At 41.8% G+C, this 27,729-nt stretch overlaps 1 protein-coding gene across 1 annotated transcript in view; it reads left to right on the top strand.

The window, feature by feature from the left end:
• The window catches only part of Cd109 (CD109 molecule), a 112,542-nt gene extending 86,909 nt beyond the window's left edge, over window positions 1-25,633 (top strand). The window contains exons 24-33 of the mRNA XM_075965138.1: window positions 3,935-4,016; window positions 6,271-6,499; window positions 7,365-7,530; window positions 12,825-13,012; window positions 13,393-13,548; window positions 14,470-14,535; window positions 18,634-18,776; window positions 21,317-21,464; window positions 23,572-23,674; window positions 25,130-25,633. Of these exons, the coding sequence (XP_075821253.1) occupies window positions 3,935-4,016; window positions 6,271-6,499; window positions 7,365-7,530; window positions 12,825-13,012; window positions 13,393-13,548; window positions 14,470-14,535; window positions 18,634-18,776; window positions 21,317-21,464; window positions 23,572-23,674; window positions 25,130-25,296 (1,448 nt within the window). The 3' untranslated portion in view covers window positions 25,297-25,633. The remainder of the gene's footprint in view (window positions 1-3,934; window positions 4,017-6,270; window positions 6,500-7,364; window positions 7,531-12,824; window positions 13,013-13,392; window positions 13,549-14,469; window positions 14,536-18,633; window positions 18,777-21,316; window positions 21,465-23,571; window positions 23,675-25,129) is intronic.
• The last annotated feature ends 2,096 nt before the right edge of the window (window positions 25,634-27,729 follow it).

Here is a 27,729-nt window from a genome sequence, read left to right as displayed (position 1 = left end):
TCACACCTCTGGGCCAATCAGCCATGCTATCTGTCTTTAAATGATCAGCCCTAAATGAGGAGAGGAGATTTTAAAACCGCAACCCTCAGGGAGAGACTGGCGTTTCCGGCTTCCCAGTCCCTCCTCGCAGAGGGTCTTTTTGTCAGTGTGCCTGCTGAGTGTGTGTGTGTGTGTGTGTGTGTGTGTTTCCTGGCCCCAAGAAAATCCTTCTTCAACTTTTGCTCCTATCTGAGATCTCTCTGCTGCTTCCTGCTGTGCTTCAGATTTTCCCTGCCTCTTAATTCTTTAGCTGGCAGAGGAAAAGATCTCTATCAAGGCCCCTAGACTGTATCATTTTGGGTACTTTTCTCAGCTTTCTTTTTAAGATTGTATCATCTGTATTGCTCTGGTTTAGAGTCTTCCCTTAACATTGTTTAAAACTACCCCGATCATCATCTGTATTAATACTCCAGTGGTGAGTCCTGTGTCTAACTCGCCCCTTCCTTATGGTATGACCATGTGGGCACCCTAGTGAGTGCTGAATGTGGATGAACCATCACCACCAACTGCTTGGACTCTTTTAAGTTCATCTTTCTAGTATGGAGACCAGGAGTAGGAGAGTTCTGCAGTCCTTCACCGCAGGGATTACCTGTAGACACTAACCATTCTACCTAGTCCTGGCACGTCCTTACCAGCCAGGAACGAGTGGAACCAGGGTTTCTGTCTTGCCCCGCAGATTCTGTCTGAACCAGAGGGGGAAATGTTTCCTAACATCATTCTTCATTGTGACATCAGCGTCTCACTTCACAGACTAGCTTTTAAGTCTTGTAAATATGTTTTTTATCTTTTAAGGCATTGATGTAGTTTTGTGTGAATTATGGTCATTTCAATGTCACTTGGGAACAGCACATTGCCTTGTTTAAGTCCTGGTGGCCCAGGGGTCCTGTAGCCAATAGCTGCATCTTTGTGTGCAATACATTTTGCTGTCAAGGAAAGAAAGAACTGTCAAACAAAACTGTTTCTGACAAGGACTAGAAATTCCGAACTTGTTTGTTAATTGAAGGGTTAAACTGCTTATTTCCCTCAGAAACTTATTTTTATTGCATTTTATTTATTTTTATTTTGTGTATGTGGGTGTCTAGGTGTGTGTGTGTGTGTATGTGTGTGTGTGTGTAGAGTTCAGAGAATGACTTTTGGGAATTGGTTCTCATCTTCCGGATGTGGGTATTGGGAATTGAACTCACGTCCTCAGGATTGGTAGCAAGTGCCTCTATCTGTTGAATCTGCTCGAGGATCCTTGTCTTCAGATATTTAAATTAAAAACTCTTGCTGTTTGTTTTCCCATGTGAGACTCAGACAGAGTCTAGTTGAAAACATATGTTTTCCTTTATTATAACATTCTCTGCCTTCCTCTCAGAACTGAGCCCTCAGCCTGGGAACGTGTTATACTGCTGAGCTACACGCCAGCCCTGGGGTGTTCTTTTTTATTTGTTTCTGCAAACAGTACTTTCATCTTTAGCCTGATAAGTTGTAGCTACTTTACATCCATAATTACTCCAAAGAAAACTCATGACCCGGGAAAATTTGCATCTTATCCAGCCCATTGTAAACAACAGTTTATAGGTTGTTATCCCAACTTGTATATTTTAATTTTAAGAAATGTCTGATAATTCTGATTATATTATTATTTTCCAAACCAAAGAGCTATGTGAACTTGAAAGTGTTGCTCTTATTTCTTGGTAAACTTTTGGAGAAAAACCAAGCTTCTAACTTGCTCATTTATAGTGATGAAAAATCTCCAACTTTGGTATCTACAGTGGTATGTACATTGTTATATTAACAATAAACACCATGGCTATGACATCAGTATCTTTTTCTGCTAATAGAGTAGAAATTAGGCTTGATATAGGCAGTTGTTTGGGAGGACAAGCAGCCAAAGTTTCTCTAAGCGTGCCTGGCTGGCTTAGAATGTGACAAAGGCAGTCTCAACAGAGACCCAAAGAGCTGAGAGTCAAACCAGCTCTTCTCCCAGGCACTTCTTCCTTTGTGTTTCCATGGGAACAGAGCTGGAGGTCTGGGACCTGCTTATTAATCCACTCTGCCACTGAAGATGCTGCAGCTCCTATTTTCCTTGGGACTGGATGCCCTTGGTGGGGAATAAGTTTGGTTTTTGACCATGATAGGGAGTGTTGGAGGCTGGCCACCTGTGTTAGACTCACCCAAGTTAGTACTTGTAAGGGTCTTCTCACAGTTCTTTATCCCTAGTGAGCACAAAATGAAGATTTGCTATTTAATTATACAACAGTAGTATTTCAGGTATAAACATGAAGATTACAACCTGAAGTTTTTCTTCTTAAAATTAAGAAAAAGTGTCTTTAATTTTAAATGTGTATATATTTCTTTTTTTTTTGGCTTCAAATATCACTGTGAAACATACTGTTCTGTCTTATACCTTACTCCAGATGCTCAGATCAGGATTTGTAGTGGACAACCGAGGGAGAAAAGCTTGAGTCTTCATGGGAGAGGCAGACACAGGAGAGGTAGATACGGGAGAGGCAGACACAGGAGAGGTAGATACGGGAGAGGCAGACACAGGAGCGGTAGATACGGGAGAGGCAGACACAGGAGAGGTAGATACGGGAGAGGCAGACACAGGAGAGGTAGATACGGGAGAGGCAGACACAGGAGAGGTAGATACGGGAGAGGCAGACACAGGAGAGGTAGATACGGGAGAGGCAGACACAGGAGAGGCAGACACAGGAGAGGCAGACACAGGAGAGGTAGATACGGGAGAGGCAGACACAGGAGAGGTAGATACGGGAGAGGCAGACACAGGAGAGGTAGATATGGGAGAGGCAGACACAGGAGAGGTAGATATGGGAGAGGCAGACACAGGAGAGGTAGAAACGGGAGAGGCAGACACAGGAGAGGTAGATATGGGAGAGGCAGACACAGGAGAGGTAGATACGGGAGAGGCAGACACAGGAGAGGTAGATATGGGAGAGGCAGACACAGGAGTGGTAGATATGGGAGAGGCAGGCCAAAGAGGCAGGCGGGAGAGGCAGTGGGCAAGTCACATGAGTTCTAACCCTGGACTTCGAAGTCTTTGCAATCACGAACCAACCTCCCTTTATTTGAAATCATTTACTTGGAAGTACGAAGCTTCTGCTGGTTAAAACAGATACATGAGCCTTAACTACTCCCCAGTTTGCTTGATTTCAGTGTGCATATTTGTGCACGCACGCTGTGTGCATGTGTGCATGTTCACATGTGGAGTCCAGAGCTGACATCAGGTCTTCTCAATCATTTCTCCACTTTTTTTTCCCCTGAAGTTCATTGACTGACCAGCAAATTCCAGGTATTTCCTGTGTCTGCTCCCCGGTTCTGGGGTTACAGGTGCATGGCTCTGTGCCCAGCTTTTGGGGTAGGTGACTGGGATCTGAACTCAGGTCTTCATGCTTGCCTGGTGAGCATTCTATGGCTGAGTGGTCTCCACAGTAATCCTCATTTACTTATACAGTAATACTTCATTACAACCACTGCGTGTGTGTGCATATGTGTGTGTATAAATATGAAGTGTGGAATTGGCGTGGAAGCAGACAGTTGGTTTCATCATTTCCCTCAGGGGTTCATGACCAAGTCATTTAAGAGACTCTGCCTTCGATCATTATTTTCCCTCTCTCTCACCAGCCTAAGGGACAGAAATCACCTGTCCTTTCTGTTTGGCCCTAAGCTTTAATTCTGACGCTGAAGAGAGTAGACAGTTTAGATAGTCAAGCAGAGAAAACCTTTTGGGGAATACTAGAAGTGGATAAAGCTCGACCTTGACTTTGCTTGCTTTCGGGTGGCTAGAAGGGTGTTTGATATTACTAATAATCATTCGATATTACTCCAGTGGCCCCAACAAGAAGCCATAGCCAATGGATTGATTAAACATGGACTTTTGTGTCTTCAGGTTATCAAAGGGAACTTCTCTATCAGAGGAAAGACGGCTCCTTCAGTGCTTTTGGGGATAGCGACCCTTCTGGGAGTACTTGGTAAGTGACTTTTTTTTTAAATTAAACAAATCTGCATCATGGAACATGTGTATACTAGGTCACAGTGGCTGTGGACATTCCTGTCTGTGTGGATGCTGCAGCTGCTTGTTACAGAACCTGCCTTTAAAAGAGGTTTCTTAAAAAAAAAACAACAACATGATTCTAAAGCATTTGCAAGTCAAGTGCGTTCTATTCAGAAAACAAAACAAAAAAACCCATAACTCCTTTCTTTCTTTCTTTTTCTTTTTTTTTTTTTGAGGGAAAAAGCAGAGACAAAAATCGTTTAAGATAATGGTACAAATAACAAGGAAAAAAATGCTGTGTGATGTTGGCCTTGCCATATTTGATTTATTAGTACAAGGCTTTGTTAAAACAATTGTTGTGGTTTTGTTTTTAAGATCATATTTCTTAACTTGGCAATGGTAGCACATGCCTTTAATTCCAGCACTTGGGAGGCTGAGGCAGGAGGATTTCTGTGAGTTCGAGGCCAGCCAGGTCTACAAGAGCTAGTTCCAGGATAGGCACCAAAGCTACAGAGAAAAACAAAAAACAAAACCAACCAAACCAAAAGATCATATTTCTTGAAAAAGAAACGATGATGGGATTAAGTAATGAGTAGCTCAACTTTCCTCTTGCACGGAATGCTTGTGGTTGGTTTGGAACAGTTGACCTGACACCTTGTTCCGTGGTGGTGGCTGACCTCAGGGCTGAGGAGGTCTCAGCCTACAGTGGGAGAGACCTGGATGTTACTGCACATGTTCACCACGCTAAGCCACGACGAGACAGATCTCTCTGGGTTTTCCCTTGTCCTGGAGTCAGGGTGTCAGTCTGTACACACGTCTCTTTACTGTGCCACTTGGTGGTGTCCACACATTACTATGCTCTTCTTGCTGGGCACAGTGGCTTGTGCATGGGATTCCAGCCCTTGGGATGTGTGGGTGTGAGAACCGAGGCCAGCAGGAGCTACAGACTGAGAGCCCGTCTCACGTTTGTACCCTTCCCTACACATATAGTGTTGTGTGTCATGATTCTGTACAGTGTCACCTAGTACAATACATACTAGGCATTTTTGTCATGAGGGGTCTCTGTTGTATAATCTCCCTTTCTGCCTTCCGCTTTTACAAAACCTACCTACCAACTTTTCTGCCTTTTTTCTCCTCATACGTATCTCCTCTCGTGTGTGTGTGTGTGTGTGTGTATGTGTGTGCATATCCATATCTGTATATCTTCTTTCCCCCTTCACACTTCTTGCTTCTATGCTATTCTTTTTTTTTTAAATTTCCTTTCTTCCTCTCTTTAGACATCATTTCTAGGTTGGTGGAGATGGTACTTAGTACCGTTCCTATCATGCGAGCATGAGAACTGAGTTTGGATTCTAGAACCCGTGTAAAACGCTGAGGATGGGTGACATGTGCCTGTTACCCCAGGTTTGCGGTGGAAGGGATTAGGATTAACTGGTGTGTGTGGAGATGGCTCCTTGGCCACCCAGTTTGGCACACCTGGTAAAATGCATGTTCAGTGAGATACCCTGTCTCAAAGAATAAAGGTAAGAGCGAAAGAGGGAAGACTTTCAGTGTTGCCTTTGGGCTGCTAACACAGGTGCACACAGGCACACCTCCCTACTCACACAGGTGGCAGCGTGCGTCACACAGACACAGACACACACACACACACACACACACACCACACACACACTCATCATTCCTAGGTATTGGTGGCAGGTGGTAGTCATACACACGTTGCTCACGCCGATTTGACCCTTATTCTACCATCCTATGGCACTGACCCCCCCAACCCCCATTACTCTCACTTAAAGTGTGAAGTCTGCTTGTGAACTCCACAAATTTTATCGACAGCCTTGGGCTACACATGCGTGAGGGTTTTTGTGGTGCTTGCCTAGCACAGTCAGAAGTGTATTGTTGGGCAATTCAACTATCATGAAAGGATGGATTCTCAACCTGTAAAATGCTGGGACAAAATTATTTCCAAGTAGCAATTAGGTGATTCCTAAATTTATTTCCAAATGGGATATTTTGTGAGTTGATCTAAAATTTCTGAGCTGTGTTCAGATGAGAGCCAGGTCCACCTGCTATGACAAGTTGATCAGGTTGTCTCTTTGCAGTCTTCCGGTTTTTCCTTTGAGATGCTACATCTGGTGAATTTTTCTGGAGGGATGGTGTTTTTGTTTTGTGTGCTCAGCGTGAGAGGTCAGGACTTAAATGTATTTTCTGTGCTTTCCCCTCCTTTCTCCAAGGCTGTCAGCATTTGTTTTAAAATGTTTCACGGAAGCTGACTCCTACATACATATTGATCCGAATGTGCTACAAAGAACATATAATTGGCTCAAGGAGCATCAGAAATCCAATGGTGAATTTTGGGAGCCAGGAAGAGTGATCCACAGTGAACTTCAAGGAGGCAACAAAAGCCCTGTGACACTTACAGCCTATATTGTGACTTCTCTCCTGGGCTACAGAAGATACCAGGTATGCAATCTTCTGCAAATCCCAGGAGTGTGCATGCTCCCGGGTCAAATATGTGTCTTGGAATGGAAAGTGCTTTGTAATTTTACATTGCATTTGAAATCTGCATTCGCATAGCCCTGCGCTTTGCACTTGGGGCCACGTTCCAAAATCTGGAGAAAAATAATAACCAAAGCTTTTAGAGTAGCTTAGGGGAATGTACAAAGTTCTTAAATATATGCATTGTGCTTGCTATTGGTAATAGAAGTCAGTAATATTTATATTTTATTGTAAGGAGAAAGCTTGTACTTTAGAATTTGGGACTGTGTTCTAGCAAGCTGAGGGGAAGGATTTTCTGTTTTCTTTTACAGTGCTAAGAACTGAGCCCAGGGTGTTGCTTATGGAGGCATGCACCCTGCTGAGCTATGGTCTCAGGAATTTTGAATGATTTTTTTTCTTTGTTCGGATCTTTAAGCTTTTATGGAGTAATAATGAAGCTCTGACTACTTTTCTAGCTCAGGATGAGGCCAGTGGAAGGCACACTTTTCTCTGAGCTTAGCATACTTAGTAATACGTACAAGAAGCGTTTTTCTGAAGCTATATTTTCTTCTGCTATTTGGACTTATAGTACTCAGCAGGATAAAAAGTTTGCAGAAGTTCTTTTTAAATCCCCTTTAAAGAATAGTGTCTACTTAATTATAGCTAACGAACAGAACTGTTATTCAGACTATATGGCAGGTGCTTAAATGTCAGTGGGCGTTGTTGATTCCTATTGCCCACACCGAGGTCAAATGCTTACCAGGCCTGGAATCATTATTTGAGTGAATGTTTGAATGTACTTTTTATTTACATATGAGGAGTAGTGATATATGTGTATTATTCTTCCAAGCCTGGTGTTGATGTACAAGCCTCTATCAAGTTTTTGGAGTCTGAATTGAACAGAGGAATTTCCGACAATTTCACTTTAGCCCTTGTAACCTATGCCTTGTCTTCAGTGGGGAGTCCTAAAGCGGAAGATGCTTTGCACCTGCTGACTCAGCAAGCTGAGAAGGAAGGTAATGTCTGGGACAGAGGCTGAGAAGAATGCCGGGCTTCGTGGAATAGATGTGAAAAAAGCGTGTGTTAACGATGACATTGGTAACACCTGTCTTTAGAATGATATAAAAAACACAAAGCAGGGCAATGCCAGCATGGGTATTTTATTGTGTCTTGCCTCTCCAGGAGTTGTTTATAGAACTTTAGACATTGGACTTGGACATTTTTTTTAAAAATCAGTCTGTCTATCAATTTTGTATGGGTGTTTTGCCTGCATATGTGTCTGCGCACTGTGTGCTTGCAGTACCCACAGAATCCAGAAGAGGGCAGTGTACTCCCTGGAACTGGAGTTAAGCTGATTGATTGCTAGTTGCGAGAAACCATGCATCTTCCTTTTCTTTTTATTATTTTTTTTCATTTATTTTGCATACCAACCACAGTTTCCCCTCCCTCCTCTTTTCATTTTCCCTCCCCCACCTCCTGTCTAAAGCCCCTCCCACCCATTCATGCCTCTTCCATTCACAAAGGGGCAGGTCTCCCATGGGAGTCAACAGAGCAAGGCATAATAAGTTGAGGCAGGACCAGGTTCCTCTCCCTGCATCAAGGCCGGGTGAGGCATCCCAGCATGGGGAATAGGTTTCAAAAATCCAGCTCATGCACCAGGGATAGATCCTAATCCCACTGCCTGGGGTCCCACAAACAGACCACGCTACACAACTGTCACCCCCATGTGGAGGGCCTAGGTAGGTCCTTTGCAGGCTCCCTAGCTGTCGGCCCAGTGTCTGGGAGCTCCCAATAGCCCAGATCAGCTGTCTCTGCGGGTTCCCCCAGCATGAGCTTGACCCTCTCTGTTCATACCTTCCTCCCTCTCTTCAGGTGGACTCGAGGAGCTCAGCCCAGTGCTTGGCTGTAGGTCGCTCCATCTGCTTCCATCAGTTGCTGGATGAAGGCTCTCTGGTGACAGTTAGGGTAGTCGCCAATTTGATTAGAGGAGAAGACCAGTTCAGGTACCCTCTCCACTATTGCTAGGAGTCTTAGCTGGGGACATCTTTGTGGATTCCTGGGAGTTTCCCTAGCACCAGGTGTCTCCCTAACCCCTACATGGCCCCCTCTATGAAAATACTTATTCCCATTACTCTCCCTTTCCATCCCACCTCCAATTCAACCAACCTGATTCCTCATGTTCCTGTACCCCCATTCCCTCCCCTCCACATGGCCCCCACCCCCAGTTTACCCAGGAGATCTCATATATTTCCCCTTCCCAGGGAAATCCATGCATCCCTTTTAGGGTCCTTCTCCGGGGTTGTGGATGGTAGCCTGGTTATCCTTTGCTTTACAACTAATATCCGTACCATGTTTGTCTTTCTGGGTTTGGGTTACTTAACTCAGGGTGTTTTTTTTTTTTCTAGTTCCTTCCATCTGCCTGCAAATTTCATGTCATTGTTTTTCACTCCTGAGTAATACTCCATTGTGTAAATGTACCACATTTTTTTTTATCCATTCTTTGGTTGAGAGGCATCTAGTTTGTTTCCAGGTTCTGGCTATTATGAATATTGCTGCTATGAACATAGTTGAGCAAGTATCCTTGTGTTAGGATTGAGCATCCTTTGGGTATAGGCCCAAGATTGGTATAGCTGGGTCTTAAGGTAGATTGATTCCCAATTTTCTGAGAAACCATCATACTGATTTCTAAAGTAGCTGTACAAGTTTGCACTCCCACCAGCAGTGGAGGTGTGTTCCCTTTACCCCACATTCTCTCTAGCATAGGTTGTCATGAGTAGTCTTTGGTCTGACAGGTGTGATGGTATTTCAGAATTGTTTTGATTTGCATTTCCTTGATAACTAAGGATGTTGAACAATTCTTTAAGTGTTTCTTGGCCATTTGGGATTCTTCTGTTGAGAATTCTGTTTAAATCAGTACACCATTTCTTAATTTGATTATTTGGTATTTTGATGTCTAGTTTCTTGAGTTATTTATGTATTTTGGAGATCTCTGTTAGATGTGGGGGTTGGTAAGATATTTTCATATTCAGTAGGCTGCCGTTTTGTATTATTGACAGTGCCTTTTGCCTTACAGAAGCTTCTCAGTTTAAGGAGTCCCATTTATTAATTGTAAATCTGTGTTTGTGCTACTGGTGTTATATTCAGGAAGTTGTCTCCTGTGTCAACTCATTCAAGGCTACTTCCTACTTTCTTTTCTATCAGGTCCAGTGTAACTGGATTTATGTTGAGGTCTTTGATCCATTTGAGCTTGAGTTTTGTGCAGGGTGATAGATATGGATCTATTTGCATTCTTCTACATGTGAGCATCCAGTTATGCCAGCACCATTTATTGAAGACGTTTTCTTTTTCTATTGTATGATTTTGGCTTCTTTGTCAAAAATCAGGTGTTCATAGATGTGTGGATATCAGGGTCTTTGATTTGATTCCATTGATCCTCCTGTCTGTTTTTATGCCAATGCCATGCTTCTGGTTTTTTTTTATTACTATGGCTCTATAGCAGAACTTGAGGTCAGAAATGTTGATGCCTCCGGAAGTTCCTTTAGCATACAGGATTGTTTTAGCTATCCTGGGTGTTTTGTTTTTCCAAATGATTGAGTATTGTTCTTTCAAGGTCTATGAAGAGTTGTGTTAGGATTCTGATGGGGATTGCATTTAATCTATAGATAGCTTTTGGTAAGATTGCCACTTGTACTATGCTAAGCCTACCGATCTACGAGCATGGGAGATCTTTCCATTTTCTGATGTTGTCTCCAATCTCTTTCTTCAAAGACTTAAAGTTCTTGCCACACAGGTCTTTTACTTGCTTGGTTAGAATTACCCTAAGATATATTATTTGTAAAAGGTCTTGTTTCTCTGATTTCATTCTCAGCCCATTTGTTATTTGTGTATAGGAGGGCTACTGATGTTTTTTGAGTTAATCTTGTATCCAACCATATTACTAAAGATGTTTATTTAGTAGTTTGATGTGGGATCCCCCTCTGTATGCTGTGAATACCATTGGTGAATGAATAAAGCTGCTTTGGCCTACAGCAGGGCAGAATTGAGTAAGGCAGGTATTCTAAGCAGATAGAGGGGAAAGAAGGTGGAGTCAGGGAGACATGTAGTCACAGGAGGAGAAAGATGCCCATGCACTTGTACCATGGCAAAATATAAAATAATAGAAATGGGTTATTTTAAAATGTAAGAGCTAGCTAGAAATATGCTTAAGCTATTGGTCAAACAATATTGCAATTAATATGTTTCTGTTTGATTATTTTGGGTATGGATGGCCAGGAAATGAGCGAGCAGTCTCCGCCAACAGGAGTTCCCTCATAGAATTTTTGGGGTCACTTATGTATACTATCATATCATCTGCAAACCGTAAAAGTTTGACTTCTTCCTTCGCAATTTGTATCCCCTTGTTGTCTTATTGCTATAGTGTAGTAATATGGGCGGCAGGGCTGCATCCCCAACACCCCAGCCGCCTGCCTGGCTAGCTTTACCCAAAATAATTACACGGACACTGTATTCTTTTAATCACTGCTTGGCTCATTTCTATCTAGCCTCTTCTAGGCTAACTCTCGCACCTGGACTAGCCCATTTCTAATATTCTATGTAGCACAGCTAGGTGCGCTTACCGGGAAGATTCTAGCTCAGAGCTTCATCGCGTGTGTCTGCCCAGGAGCCGGGAGCATGGCGTCTCTCTTGAGGCGTCTGCTCCTGAGCGGAGAGCTGTGGAGTCTGACCTCACTTCCTTTTTCTCCCGGCATTCTGTTCTGTTTACTCCATCTACCTATGTCCTAACCAATAGAATGGGCCAAGGCAGTTCCTTTATTAGCCAATGACCTTCCTCCATCACTCTAGCTAGAACTTTTTGAGTACTATATTGAATAGATATGGAGAGAATGGACAGCCTTGTCTTGTTACTGATTTTAGTGGGATTGCTTTGAGTTTCTCTTGATTTAATTTGATGTTGGCTGTATTGCTTTTATTATGCCTAAGTATGTTTCTTGTATCCCTGATCTCTCCAGAACCTTTACATGAAGGGGTATTGGGTTTTGTCAAAGACTTTTTCAGCATCTCATGAGATGACCATGTGTTTTTTTTTCAGTTTGTTTATATGGTAGATTACATTGACAGATTTTCGTATGTTGAACCATCTCTGCATCTCTGGGATGAAACCTACTTGATCACCAGGCATCTTATTTTAGAGAGGTTCTCCCTTGAATTTCTCTTTGAGTTTCTGATGTTATTTATCCAAAAGTCCCTATAAAGTAGTCAGAGGTCAAAGTGTGTCTTAGGTTGAGTTGCTGTATGTAAGTAAATTTAAATTCAAAGTTGTGTTTATTCACAAAGGATAACACGGGGCTGGAGAGATGCTGAGCGGTTAAGAGCACTTGCCACTCTGTCATGAGGACTAAAGTTTCCATCTTAGCACCCGAGCTGGGCAGCTGGCGAAGGCCCATAACCCCAACTCAAGGGAACCACTGTTCTTTTCTGGCCTCCATTAGCATACACAAACACACAAACACATGTGTGTGCACATGCACACACACGCAAATGCATGGTGATAATTCTCAAAAAATAGTTGTAGAAACATTAATGTTAATAATTCAGATTCAGTCCTTATTCCTTGCTCCGGGGTTGAGGAGTTGACTGTTGTACGGAGGCTGAAGTGGGACGTGACATTTGTTCTGTTTTGGGCCACAGTCCGTCTTCCACATTCCACCGTGATGGGATCACTTCAGTCCTTGTAGATGGGAGAAAGCAGAGGGCCACCGCCCGGGATGCTCTAGCGAGCTAGAACAGGATTATTGCAAGAAGGTTGCTGGCCTGGCTGGGGTCGCTCAGTTTTTCTTGGGACTGGAATTTTGAATTTATACCATAAACTTTGAGAAGAGATTAAAAAGGGAGAGGTTTTCAGAACATGAATAATGGAACAGAATTTTTCCCCAAGTACCTTAAACTATTTGGGGGAGGAAAATTACACACACACACACACACACACACACACACACACACACACACCACATATCTATCTTTCTTATTTATAACTGTTTAGTCTTATACTAAACATATGGAACTTCCCTTGGGAAAATATTTTAAAACATTCTCCAATGCAGGCAACAAGGAAAGGATGGACATTTATACATTGTAATAGTTTAAAATGCAACATATAATGAATGTTTATGTATGCTTGTATATGCATATACTTGCATATATATTATATGTATCTATAAAACCTGCTTTTTCTGCTAGTCAGATAGACTGGACTGGTACAGAAATATTTAATTGTCGAAGACGTCAGCTTTTGGTTCTCTTTTCCTCTCAGGAGACACACAGTTCTGGCTCTCATCAGCACCCGCACTTTCGGAGTCCTGGCAGCCGCTCTCCCTGGATATTGAAGTTGCGGCCTATGCGCTGCTCTCCTACCTGCAGCACCATGTTTCTGAGGGCATCCCCGTCATGAGGTGGCTCAGCAGGCAGAGGAATAGCCTCGGAGGCTTTGTATCCACTCAGGTGAGAGGCGATTGTATTTTAAAAATATCAACGAAGAACATATCTGTTTCTTCATAGAGTCGTATGATTACAAGTTCAGTGAGTTAAATGAAAGGCATAAGATGGTAATTTTAATGATTATCCCATTTGAGCCTCATGGTATGTTAATTGAATACACCAGTGCCACGTCTGTATCCGCTGTTCTGTGTCCGTGGCGACCGGCTGGAACCCATTGCTCAGATCAGTCTCTCAGGTCACGTGCTTCCAGCACGAGAGCCACAGAGGCCCCAGGAAGCAGTCTTCTCACAAGGCTGGAGCTTCCCAAATACTGCCGAATGTTTTCTTTAGAGAGCTTGCTGGCTATTTCTCAAAATGTACAATCATTTTTCTTCTCTCAACAGGATACTGTTGTGGCCCTGAAGGCCCTCTCTGAGTTTTCAGCCCTAATGCACACGGAAAATACAGATATCCAAGTGACTGTCACAGGGCCCAGCGCACCGAGACCTGTACACTTTCGGATTGACACACAGAACCGTTTTCTCCTTCAGACGGCAGAGGTGTAGATGGGATGGCCATTTAAAACCCTGTGTAGATGGTTCATTATTCTGGAATACTACTTTGATTTTGGTCTTCTGACTTCAGCAAAGAATTGTTTTCAGAGCCCCATAGAGACATGGAGATTGATGGGTTGTCTTGTTTTGGTTCCAGGTTCCAATTTTTGAACTCAGGAAGGACGGAAGGGATGGGAACTTGGGAAGAACGATGGGGAGAAAAGAAGATAATATGGGCACGATTACACTGGGGAGGAGTGACAGTCACTGAGTCCCAGCTTTGCATAGTCCCCGTGGTAGCTTAGAGTTGGCATGCTCCTACGTTTGTTCTACGTGTGTGCCCCCATTTGACAATGAGAAAGCTGGCCGAGGGACCGTGTTGACAGTAGTAGAGCTGGTCTCAGAATTCTTCTGCCTCCTGGGTGCTGGGAGTACAGGCATGTGCTACCACACCTGACTCAAATTCTTACTTCAAAATGCAATAAAGATTATGCTGAGAGCTAAGTGAAGGAGAGGGGCCATGGCACAGGACAAAAGGCTAAAGCTGGACACAGGGAGTACGTATCATTGTGTTCATGGTCAGCCCCGATGAAGGGAGGTCAGGGGAGACCTGCTTCAACCCCAATAGGAGGGCAGTCTAGTTAGGGGCATCCATGTACCTTCCCAAAGGTTTGAGGTGAGAGAGCTTGGAGAGCTTGGAGAGTATACTTCACCCAGGTCAATTGGTTGAGCCTTTGATATTTAGGACCAGGCAGAGGAGCCAGCATTCTCCAGGAGTGCCTCTGCTTCTAGCGTGGGACATAGCACCAAACTTGCATGCTCCTGGGTAGGAGATGTCTATGGAAACTTCATATCTCTCTCTCTCTCTCTCTCTCTCTCTCTCTCTCTCTCTCTCTCTCTCTCTCTCTCTCTCTCTCTCTCCTTTAGCTTGCTGCGCTGGAGCCCACAGAAGTTAATATTTCTGCTCGTGGTTCGGGATTTGCTATTTGCCAGGTATGTATATATGATGGCCTATTTTTGCAGTTAAATGTGACCTTTGGTAACAATTCTTTGCTAAAACTTTAACTTAGATAGCTTGTGTGGAATTCTTGTTGATGGCTGGCAAGATGGCGCAGTCAATAAAGGCGCTTGCTCTCAAGCTTGACTTTGATCCTTGGGACCCATGTGGTGGGAGGAGGAAACCTACTACCTCAAGTTGTCCTTTGACATATACACAGATGACATGCCAAGCATTTGATTTACTCACAATAAATAAGTGAAAATATAATAAAAAGAGAATAGAATTTTTAACAATTTGTTTCTGTGACTTCGGCATGATATATTTTTTTCTTTAATAAGTATTGGAGATGTTACTAACTAGTGCATAGACAATACTTACTTGTGTTGACAATCTGCTTGAAAAACATCTCTTGGAGATTACTTGCTTTTTGAAGGTAGTGTTGAAATCCTCCAGTGTGATTTATGTGAACAGCTGGGAAACCTTTTTCCTTTTTGGAGGCACAGTCTTGCTATGCAGACACAGTTAGTAATATACTCAAATTATAATCCAAACTGCTCTCAAACCTGTGGTCCTCCTGCCTCAGTCTCCCACGTGCTGGGATTTCAGGCATGTGCCACCTTGCCTGGTTTTTACATTTTTGTCGTATTTGAAAAACAGTTCAGAAATTATGATGTTAACGGGCTATAGAGATGGTTTAGTGGTTAGGGGCAAATACTGCTTTTCGAAAGGACCCGTGGGAGGTGCTCACAACTGCCTATACCTTCAACTCTCAAAGGATCCTGCACCTCTAACCTCTGTGTATGGGCTCACACACACATGTGCATACACACACATGCAAACACATACACATGCACACATACATCAATAAAATTTAAAATGAATCTAAAAAATTACAATGTTGATAGTTGATAGAATTCATGTTGTGTTTACCTGATAACAAATATGTATTTTGCTTATAAATTCTTAATATTTATCTAAGAATATGAGGTCAGTATGGTTTGTAAGTTGAATGACAATGCGTTTCCTTATGGTAAAACCTCATAAAATAACAAATTTAAAAATTCAAGCATTATTATGTTTGGAGTCATGATATAGGATGAAAATGCCAACAAACCTGCTTTTGAAGGCATAATAAGTGCTGGAATTAAAAAGGAGATAGTATGGAAAGTACTGACTGGAGTGATTACCCTGAAAACATAGCATAGAGTCTTTAAAATAGTACTAATGGAAACACAAGAGAATAAACGATAAGGCCAAAAGTGATTATGACTTGGGGGAAACAAACCAAACAACCACTTAGAAGGTAATAAAATGTCTACTAGAGATAAAAGGTATTTTTAAAAACTATTAATTATATTAAATAGGTTTTAGTATGACATTTTCATAAATATATATAACCTATTTTGATCATATTCATGTTCTTAGTTATACACACTTATCCTGTCCATTGTCTTTCCCAGTTTTCTCTCTTTTTAAAAATAGTTCAAAAAGTCACTTTAAAAATACTGGTACGGTTATTTCTGTTGAGAGGGCAGCATCTTCTTTGCTTTCTCTTGCTGTGAAAAACAGTGGTCAAAAGTGACTGGGAAGGTAGGGGTTCATTTGCTTACTCATTCCAGTTACAGACCATGACCGAGGAAAGTCAGGGCAGGGCCCGGGAGGCAGGCACTGAAGCCGAGGCCATGGAGGAGTTCGGCTCACCGGCTTTCTCCTTTGGCTTGCTCGGCTTGTTTTCTTATACAGCACAGGGCCACTTGCCCAGGGTTCCTCAGCCCTCTCAGATCAAACATTAATCAAAATATGCCTGTCCCTCAGACATGGCCGCAGGTCAATCGAATGGAGGTAATTTCTCCACTGAAATTTCCTCTTTCTGGATGTCTACATTTGTGTCAAGCTGAAGAAAGCTAACTAACACAGCTGCATATACCATCCAATAGAAAAGACACACTTTATCAAACACATATAATTTGGAAGCTGCCAAATAATTTCTAAGATTTTTGGAAGGAATAATTTATTTATTTATTTTTGGCATGCATGCATGTGTGTGTGTTGGTGCATATGTACCGTTGTGCATGTGTGGGGGTCTGCTTTCTCCCTGCACTGTGGGTTCTGAAGGAAGAACTAAGATGCTCAGGCTTGTGCAGTAAGCATGTTGATTGGCTGAAGCACCTCTCTGGCCCTCTAAGATCATTTTGCCTGATACTCAAGGCACAGAAAGCATCTTTTAAAAACACCAAGGAAGAATAATTAAAGGGAAGCGGAATGTTTTTCCGTGAGAAGGAAAGAAAAACAGGATAATTTTTGTGGATCTTTATTGAAGACCATAGGAAACTCTTCGTCCCCAAACTGCCGTTAAGTGTAAAAAGTCAATCCAGAAGTCCTGGGAACTTAGTATTCTTTAATCATCACATTTGTTGGAATTACAGCGTTGTTGGAAGCTGTTCTTGATCAATGATGTGTAGACAAATCATTGAATTAAATGACTGTTGCTTGAGGTTTGAAGGGCAGTGGCAAATGCAGACCTTCTGGTCAGAATGTTCGCTAGCCAGTGTCTGTATCAAAATTCAGAAGAGAGAGGGACTGATAGCCTTTTCTCATGAAAGAGGGAAAAATATAAAAATATTAATCATGCAGAAATGAGAATTGAGATAGTCATTGTTACTATTTTTATCAGTGCCCTGAAATGAGAGTGCTCAGGCGTGTAGTAGGTGTTCACTTACTTGGGTTCTAAAACTCTAAGCAATGATGAATGGCTTCTTTTGAAGTTCTGTGAGTGGCTAGCTGAGCTTTCCCGCCAGCCGCCTATCACCTTCAATACTTAGAGATAGATATTAATCATTGCCGTAATGACAAGCCTAATCCTCTTGCTTCATGACACTAGTCCCTAAAGGGACAGTCACGCGCCATGTAAAGACTGCAGGTAACACACAGCGATTAGAGGTCAGAGAGCTGCTCTAGGAGTCGTCCCAGTTATATTATACTCAGCATTAATTGCTGTAGTTTAAAAAAGAGTTGGAAAATGTCCAGAGTACCTCAATCAGAAAGATGACGCAAATTACTGTTGTGGCAAAAAAAGGGTTAGAGCTCTTAGGTTTGAGGAGAGAAGGCTTAGCAAGAGATAATTTAAGGTGTATACATCTGAGAAGGGTTCTAGATGTTTGCTTCTGAGGTGTGTGTGTTTTTATGCCTACTATTCCAGTAGAATTAAAGGGAAATTCAGTATAACATAGTAATATTAAAATTTATAAACTTGGTTCCAAAATAAATGGGTGCATTAAATATTTAAAAGTTCTGTTTGTTTAGGCTCAGGCAAGCTAGGAAAATGTGTGTGCATTGCCAGGCTTCAGATTTAGCGTGGCTTTGAGACAGACACTGGTCCTTGTACTGCTCCAGTGTTCCCATGGCACCTTTCACATCAGAGACAGGCACAGCAGAGGTGCTGAAGAAGACTCAGTGGACTGAAGTCTGTCACTTGCTTTATCATCTTTGAAAAATGTTTTATGATGAGAAAGAATCCTCGGCAGTTGGACAGGTGGTGTTTTAGTTTGATTTGTCTTACTGGGAGTTTCCAAGGTTCCATTTGGGTAACAAAACTTAGAAATTAGGAAATTAATTATATATCAGTAAATACTTTCAAGAAAGTTGTTTGTAGCTTTCCCTTTTATCCTCAAGAAAATGTCTTCCATTCCTTGAGAAAATAATCCATAAGCATCATCTCTGGTATTCTGCCATTTACTTTGCAATATTGTCTAATAGTTTTCTCAATAAAAATGACAAACATTTATAAAAGCATTGGATAATGATGCTTTTTTTAGCTGTTTATTTTTAGTTTGGCTATAAATCTAATTGACTTCATTACAGAAAGAATTATTACCTACTACTTAGACTATAGCAAACACCTTACTGCTAGTTTATCCCAGATGTTAATTTTCAAAAATAGTGTTTCTGATGGGGAAGGAAATCTGTGGCTATAAGGACAAATATTTAGAATGTAGTTAGGACATTTGGTGCTTTAATAAAGTGGTAGTTGTTGGTTTTCCTCCGAGATCCATGACTTCACTTATGCCGTTTTTTTTTTTTATTTATTGCAGCTTAATGTTGTTTATAATGTGAACAGTTCAGATTCTTTTAGAAGTTGGGGATCTATTGAAAATAAAGAAGCTTTTGATTTAGAGATTGATGTGAATGATGAAGAAGATGATGTCAATCACATGAATTTGAATGTGTGCACAAGGTAGGTACCTGCCTAACAGTGCCTTCAAGAAAATAGATTTGCAGGCTTAATTTGTATGGTTATCAAATGAGATCATTAAGGAGTCACTTTTAAGAGACTTCATTATTCCTCCCACCACTCCACAGATTACACACCAGAAGCACAGTAAGAAAGTTTAAACCCTTTTTAGTCATGCTAAAATTGGTCATAAGTTTTCTTTGTATTTATAATAAATTTAGGTAGAAAAACATTAAATTATTTAATTCTTAATTTTATTGAGGGAATGTGAGAAAGCCCTGAGTGAACACATTGTTGACATGGGCACTGCCATGTCAGCTGCCTGATGTCTCAACCCATGGAAGTGGTAAGCCTTTCTTTCCCTGGGGTGAGGCTCAGGGGGATGACAAAGTCTCCTTATGTTTTTAGTATGTGTTGGCAGTGTGTGCAAAAATGAGCAACAGCAGCTTCCTCCTCCAAGATGGCTGCACCTTCTGCTGAGATGAGCTCACTCATGATCCTGTGCTGTGTGTGATACAAGGACTGAGATTCTTAAGAAGTTGGAGAACAACTGTATAGAGTTGGTTCTGGTTTTCCACCTATGACTCGAACTCTTAACTACCAAGCTTGTATGGCAGACATCTTTACCAGCCAAGCCATCTTGTCATAAACTTGTAAATAAGAACTTCAGCACCAGCGGTGGGACACTTTCCTGGGAACTGTTGCCTGGAGAGGTCTCAGAGGACCCCCAAGTACGCAGGCTTTGCCATTGTTCTTGGTGGTGCATCAGAACCATATGGTAAAGACCCCGTTGATGAAGGCACTACACTACACATTCTGGTCACAGGACATATAGATCCAGGTGGGATGAACTGGAAGCTCTCTCCCTCCTGGCTAGTTTTCAGTGCTTTTCCTAAGTTGTGCTATGTAGGTGCCATGTAGGCTGTAGGCGGAGAAAACTCCTCAGTGGTCTCTCCCTGATGTAGGTCATGTGTGTTACAATTCTAACCCAACAGGCAAGATTTGCCCATTGGCACAATAATGGACCAAGGATTTGGGGGATAACTAGCCACTTTATGATTATATTTGAGGTCCACTCCAAGTGAGGGGGTATACACCTCTTGCTTTAAATCTAGTAAAAATCCAGGGATGAGTGGGGATACAAATTAAAGCTAATAAAACTCAAGCCTAGTTTAGGAAAACTGTAAAATATTCAATCATATTTAATGCTACAAATGTTATTTTTTGGTTGTTGAAATAGTTTCATTTAGGGTTAAGATTTATCTTTAACTTTTATACTTTTGGCCCCAAATTTATAACAGGATGCAAATCTAGCAAGAGGAATAGTTGTTTTAGGTAGTGACAGCACTTCAGTTTAGAAGATTCTGGTCTTGGGTAATTGTGTCCTGGTAACTTAAGTTCCCAGAGTGGTTCTAAAATTGGCCTGCATCCAAAGCACCCGAGGATCTCCTTTCCCCAGACATGCTGGCTTTGCAGTAGAGATGCGAAATTGTCCTCCCCAGCTTCTCAGTTATCTTGTGCCCATGATTTTGAGAACAACTATGAGAAAGTTGTTGAATCAAGAGAATTTACAATTTCAGTTCTATCGGTCTGTCTTCTCACCGCAGCATTGGTTGGTATTCAGTGAGAGGCTGTTAGAAGGCCCTGGCTGTGAGGACCTGGTGTCTGCTCTTTTCAAATATCCCAAGGCACTGTGGTTGAACTCAATATGTTGTTTGGCTGGAAACCCCTGATGCTTCATGAGCGTCATCTCCATGTGTTCGCCCCATTCCTCCCCTAGTGCATTTTGACCAGCAGCCGGCACTAGTACCATTTCTATAGCGCCTTCCTTCTCAGCGGGGAAGGAAATAGGACTTCCTTTGTTCTTTCTTAACCAGGTCTCTATTAAATAATAAAAACATCATGCAATTACTATTTACTATCAACAGGAGGAATTTATATGTATCCCAAACCTATATGCCAGATATTGAACAAAATCTTTACATACATCTCATTTAGGTCTTACTAGAGTAGTTCTTTCCAGTCAGTAATATGCCCACTTTTCTCTCTGATTGATTGATTGGTTGATTCATTCATTCATTCAGAAAATGGTGGTTGAGAATCCTCTGTGTCTCAGACTGGGATTTGCACCGAGTGGCCAAGGGATACCCCTTTTTTTTTCATTTGTTGATTTAAGCTGGAAAGGTAGGTGCTGTCAACTTCTGAGAGAATGCCAATGTTTTGAGGTATATTTACTTTAGGAGCAGTATAAAACACCACTAGAATCTATTGGATGGTTGTGCGTTGTACCCGCTCCAACCCGCAAGCACACATCTGCTTCACTGCAGGCACTCTGTCCTATTTAAGGGACCAAGTCAGCTGTCCTTCTACTTGTCACTGAGAGCTGGAAGACTGCCACAGCTGTAAGAACAGAACACGTTGTTTAAAAATTTCCTACAGTGAATTTTACTTGTGCTTGAACGGTATTTAGAATAATATTTGGTAGTTTTAACTTTTGCATAAAGAACACTTGTTTTTCTTTCTTCTTCATCACTTTGGTGTAGGTTTTTGGGCTCGAAGAGGAGTGGCATGGCCCTTATGGAGGTTAACCTGCTCAGTGGCTTCACTGTCCCTTCAGATGCAATTCCTCTGAGTGAGATGGTGAAGAAAGTAGAATATGATCACGGAAAACTCAACCTTTATTTAGATTCTGTAAGTAGGAAGAGGTTTCATCAAGCTAATTTTGGTAAATGTCTGATGTGTTGTGTTTAGAAGCCTGCCACCCATTAAGTATGCTTTCTGTAAGCTTTTTGTCTTTGAATGATTTTGATATGTTAACTATATGTTTTCTTCTATGAAAAAAAAATCATCATTGGGGCGGGGGAGATGGCTCAGTGGGTAAGAGAATTGTCTGTACACAGGTGATGACCTGAGTCCCAATCCTCAGGATCCATGTAAAAAGCTGGGTGTGACCACGCAAGCTTGCAACCCCAGCACTTTGGAGGGCAGAAACAGGAGTATTGCTGGGGCTTACTGGCTGTCACTCTAGCTCCAGGTTCAGTGAGAGACTCTGGGTCATAAGAATAAATTGAAAATTGGTAGAGTAGGATGCTTGATGCCCATTTCCTTATCCTTATGGCTTCCATATGGATAGGCGAATGTATCCCCTCCACACAAATGCACACACACCACACAGACATACACAAACCACATACACTTACAAACTTAAAAAAGTTTGCTATGAAATTAATGAAAGTTACTATTAGTGATGAGCCAAGGAAGGTCTTTTTAAAAAGCTTAGTAATTGTTTATTGAACTATCATGCATTTGCATTTTGCATACACACATATATATGTATAATATTATACAATCATTTGGAAGATTATTTTTTTCGTTTGTATGTTTGGTATATATGTGTATGTGGGGACCAGAAGTTGATTGACATTGGCTGTCTTCCCAGTTACTCTCTACCTTATTGTTTTGAGTCAGGCTCTCTCGTTGACCTTGGGGCTTCTGATTCACGTAGGCTGGCCAGCCAACAAGCTCCAGGGATTTGCCTATCTTCACCTCCTGAGTGCTGGATTCCAGGCTCATGCTGTCGTGCTTGGCTTTTTGGGTGTGAATTCAGGACGTGAATTGTGCTTACACAACAGACACTTTACTGACTGAGCCATCTCCCCTCCCCCAATAAGCAGCTTTTAAAAATCATTTTTAAAAATTATTTTCATAAATGGACACACAAAGCAATGAGCTTCATCATGGCACCTACATATGTCCACGGTTTTGTGATTTTTTTTCTCTACTCTGCTCACTCTAACTAGTGCCTCTTACCTCTCCCAGTACCCAGTTTCTGCTTTCAGTTCACAGAAATTCCATTGCCCTTTCCTCACATCAGGCTCCTTGTCCTCTTTTCCCTGGTGGCCCCCTTTCTAGTTTGATGTCTCACACCTCCTCCTCTGGTGCGGAAACATTAGTGTCTGCAGATGACAGAAAACACATTGATCACTCTGGGCCTGGCTTTGCTTAATACAATAGTTTCCAACTCCATCTCTTTTTCTGCAAATGCCTTTATTTTAATTTTCTTTATGGCTAAATTGGCCTTCCATTGCATATATATAATACACATTTTCTTTATTTGTTCACTTGTTGATGGCCTTCTAGGCTGGTTCCATTTCCTGACTTATGAAAAGTGCAGGAAGAAACACAGATAGGCAGGTATCTCTGTATTGTCTACTTAGAGTCCCTTCAGTACATACGCGATAGTGGTATATCTTTGTCATGGGGTCATGTGTGTGTATGTATACATATAATGGATATGTGTATGTATATACGTGTTTTGTACATGCATATAGAAACATCTACACTGATTTTCCATGATAGCTGGACCAGTTTATGTTTCACCAGGAGTAAATCATGGTCATTTACACATATAAATATCAGTCCCTTATTAATTGTGGTATGCGCCCCTTTACCTGAGGTCTATCTGTAATGCTCCTATAGGCGGACCACTGTCTGCAGAGCTGGGCCTCTTCCAGTCATTAGCAGCAGCTAGAATTGAGATGCTCTGCCTGAGAGGGATTTGGGTTGCCCTGGAAACAGGCTGGATGTTTACTAAATAATTCTAAATCTCGACAATCCCTTTAGGGACTAAATAAGACTAAGAGGCATTCCTATCTTATAAGGATTGTTTTGGATTTAAATAAGATTAGTTTAACTATAGTACCTGACAGGCAGAAAGCCTAAAATGAAAGAAAAAGTCTCTGACTTTTCCCATGAACTATAGTGTGACAACCCCTTCTAATCTTTTGTATTTTTCAAGGTAAATGGAACCCAGTTTTGTGTTGATATTCCTGCTGAGAGAAACTTCAAAGTTTCAAATACTCAAGAGGCTTCAGTATCTATAGTGGATTACTATGAACCAAGTAAGTGGGGTCTGGGTTTCCTAAGACTTTAGAAGTCAAGCCAGGTCCTCTGCTCATTGAGAAGTGACCATCTCACTGTTTGGTTTTGTAGGACAGTTGGTTGGAAGGGAAAAGTGTGGATGGAGGAGATGCATTATTTTTGGTATCAAGAAAAACTGAGTTCTTGGAATGATAATTTGAACTTCTTTGATATGACTGGTAACATTTTATAAACTAGGAATGATGTAAAACATGAAAGCAGCCAGCCGTCCTGGCGGACTCCCAAATTCTTTATAAAAAATGACCCTTAGAGTGAAGCTTTCTGAGTGTGCAGTCCTTTCTGAATGAGCACCCATGGTGTTCAGAGACGTTGGAGTGCATGAGACGGGCTGAGAGAATTTCATTGAGATAAAGTGAACCAGCTCGCAGTTTTGGTAATGCTTGTTAGATCATTCAAGACAAAGTATGGTTCCAGGTAGTTCTGTCTCCAAGGACAAAAGCCAGCCCCTCTTGTTCCTTGCTTTCAGCCTCTGTCGATGATGCGGATACACCCAGGGTCTTATGGGATATTTAAGAACATAGGCATAGGACCTTTTTCCTGAGGTGAAGTGATAGACTGTATTGTGGGGATCTAATGACAGTCCCTTGCTATCATTTTTTTTGGTGAGATTGGGGAAAAGATAAGAAAAATTAAACCTACTATTTTTTTTAAGTAGCTGGAGATACATTTGTGATGTTGGAAAAAATCTTCAAAAAATCATGAAAAATTAAAAATAGAATTTAATTAAAATTATAAAATGAAATGTTTTGTTTTGCACTGAGATTTTTATAGGGTGATATGTACTTTACATAGTTTTTAAAGTATTATCTGTACTATAACTTGTACCCCCAACTGAGTAGTTATTAGTTAGTATGCGCTCTGTTTTAAAACACTGAAGTGTAGTTGTTTTTGTTTTGGTGAGTTTATTATTTTGTGATTGGTTGTTTATGCAGCTAAACACTATCCATTTGTGCTATGAATTGTACCTGGAATGAATAGAGTTTGACAGTATGCCCCTGTCTAACAACAGATACAGATATATTTCCATCATCCTTTGATTCGCTTAGTAAAGTCTAGGTCAGACACTTCTCAGGAGGTCTACTGGCATAGAAAATATCGTCCCCAAATAAACTCTTGAGAAGATTAAATGACTCAAAATTTAAAGTCTTTCCTTTCCAGTTAAGGTCGTGTTTGCAGCGGAGGGCTGCAGCCAATTTGCTGTCTTCTAAAGCTGGCCCACTGATTGTAGATAGAACGGGCTGAACACACTGTTTCTCAGCATTTGTTTACCATCTGTGCCTCCTGAGCATCTCATTTGTTTCTGAGAAAGAAAAGTTAACGTTGTGAAGCATGGTCCTCTCATGATTTATGCTTAGCAAAACCACCGTTTCCCGACAAAGGAGACATGTAACCTGGGTGTCTGCCTCTTTAAACAGGGAGACAGGCAGTGAGAAGCTACAACTCCAAGGTGAAGCTGTCCTCTTGTGACCTCTGCGGAGACACCAGCTGCCATCACTGTGAGAACGGAGCCCTGGGCTCCCTTCGACACTCTTCAGTCCTTTTCACTTTTTGTCTCATCCTTCTGTGCTTGGTGGAACATTGATTATGATTTATTTTTCAAAGACTTCATCTAAAACTAGCCTTTCCAGAAACCCAAGTGTGACTGTTTTCACTCTACAGCTGATGATTGCCTCTGATGATTTTGAAAATCAATTGTTTCCCTTTCTGGGGGGGGGGGGGTTCTGGGGGAATGTCTGCCGCAGGCGGGAGTTGGTGTCAGTGTGTAAATCTCTAGCTTGTGTAGGCGTGTAAACTTCCCCACCTGATCTTTGTGTGGAAGACGATTAGAATGATGACACTCGTGTCTCTTTATTTCCCCTCCTCAGAAGGATTTTTCAAAGATGCATTTATGTCCCCCAGAATAAAAATGTTATTTCCCATTATTTGTTCCTGTTTTGTAAAAGGTGTGTGTGTGTGTGTGTGTGTGTGTGTGTGTGTGTGTGAGGTTCTCAGGCGTCTCATCCTTTAGTATTTGGTTTGGTGTTAAAGAAGCAGCAGAAGATGCTTCCTCTCTATTCCTTCCCATAACTGGCCTGACGCTACCTTGGGTCCATCCCAACTTCTTTATAGAAAGACAGAGTCTTTTCCTGCGTTGTGCTGTTCAGAGGTGACAAGACACTGAATACTGCCTTTAGGGGTGCTGGGGTGCTCTCTTCTGTCATGTTGGCAGCCTCACCCTGGCTCTACTTCAGGGGCGAGAGATGAAGAGCCCTGTAACGTGTGCCTGTGTGACTTGGACTGGAAGAGCTCAGTCCAGGAGCCACTATGGACCAAGGAGACAAGAAGTATTGCCCGTGTCACAGGCAACCCATCTCCCTGGGATGGCAGCTGAGGTTGAAGGTCTCAGAGAGTCTGGGTATCATTGCTGCCCCGAAGAACTGTAGTGCTAGTCCTGGCTTCTGTTCAGTCTCTTCCAGCCACAAGGTCTGCGCTCTGGGCTGTCAGGTGTCCAATGATGCTGTGAACCAGTAAAAAGTATAGCTGGGCTTTCTTTGCACTGCTGCTTCCCAGATAATGACATGGAGACTTATTAATCATGAATGCTTGGCCTTAGCTTAGGCTTGTTCCCCAGAATCTGTGACAACTTAAATGAACTTACATTAATTAATCTATATTCTGCCTTTCCCCCCCGGAAGCCCTTCCTATTCTCTCCTGCCTAGCTATTGTCCACTTAGCTCTTTATTAAACCAGTCATAAGGTACCTTAGACAGAGACACATCTTCACAGTGTACAAAAGGATTATCCCACAACAAAGGAGATTCCTGAATTTTGAGTTTATACTTATACTAAGAAATGAAATTTATTTATCTGTGTGAGTGCTTAAAGAAAAATTCTTTCCTCACCTTTTCCCTCCTGTTTCTTTCAACTTTCCCATCTGAGTCTACTAAAATAGGTTAGCTATGTTAAAACAACTGAAGATTAAAAAATTAATCTAAGAAGTGGTTTAGTTTTGTTCCTTAACTCTATGACTTTCCTCTCAGGTGGATCTGTAAAAATAATCGCATGGACCTCAAAGAGCTTGCTTTATAGTATTTTCAGCTAGTAGAACTTTCTGTTGATGGTGGATTAGAAGCTGCCTCTGTGTGACCACAGAGGTAAAGAAGGGTCAGGGTAAAAAGAATTGACTCTTTGTATGACAGAAAGAGCCGAAGGAAAAATAAAGAAGCTGAGGGGAGACTCTTGTGGAATATTTGTTTACATTGTGCGAAGATGTGTCATTGGGATTGGTTTAATAAAGAGCTGAATAACCAATAGCTAGGCAGGAGAGAAGAGGTGGGACTTCCTGGCAAGGAGAGGAACTCGGGATGAATCTAGGCATGGGAGTGTCTCATGCCAGCGAGACAGTAAAGGACATATGGTACAAAGGAAGGGTAAATGAACCATGTGGCAGAACATATATCAATATAAATTGGTTAATTTAAGTTATAAGAGCTAGTTGGGAAAAAGTCTAAGCTAAGGCCAAGCTTCATAAATAATAAGTCTCCATGTTAGTACTTGTGAGCTGGCGGCCCAAAGAAAATTCTGACTACAGGAAACACATAAAATCTTCTGCCCAGAAGCAGTCAAGAGTGACTGCTCATTGATATCAACCTGCAGTGAGGTTAGCTGTGACACAGGTAGGCACAGTCCCTCCTGGCTGTGGGATAGGAGACGGGGACCCGTGGGGACTGTTCATGGGCTGGGAACACCGTGGATGGAGGTGGACAGAGAGATGGTTGTCGGAGTTGGGCTTGCTGGACAGACTGTGCCCCTATTGAGAAAACCAGTCTTATAAACCTCCTTTATAACATGTATAGATTGTATCAGTTCTGTTCCTCCAGAACTAATACAGTTTGCTTCAGTAGACTGTGTCTTGATTTTGGTCCTTTGAGCCTTTGTGTCTTGGATTTTTAGTTGGATATAGTTGATATGGTGAATAGAGCTCACCTATATGCAGAAAGAATTATAAAATTTCACTCAGCAAATTCTTTTAGAA

This window comes from Microtus pennsylvanicus, chromosome 3, assembly GCF_037038515.1.
Source record: "Microtus pennsylvanicus isolate mMicPen1 chromosome 3, mMicPen1.hap1, whole genome shotgun sequence".
Classification (NCBI taxonomy): Eukaryota; Metazoa; Chordata; class Mammalia; order Rodentia; family Cricetidae; genus Microtus; species Microtus pennsylvanicus.
This window is presented reverse-complemented; position numbering and strand designations above follow the sequence as displayed.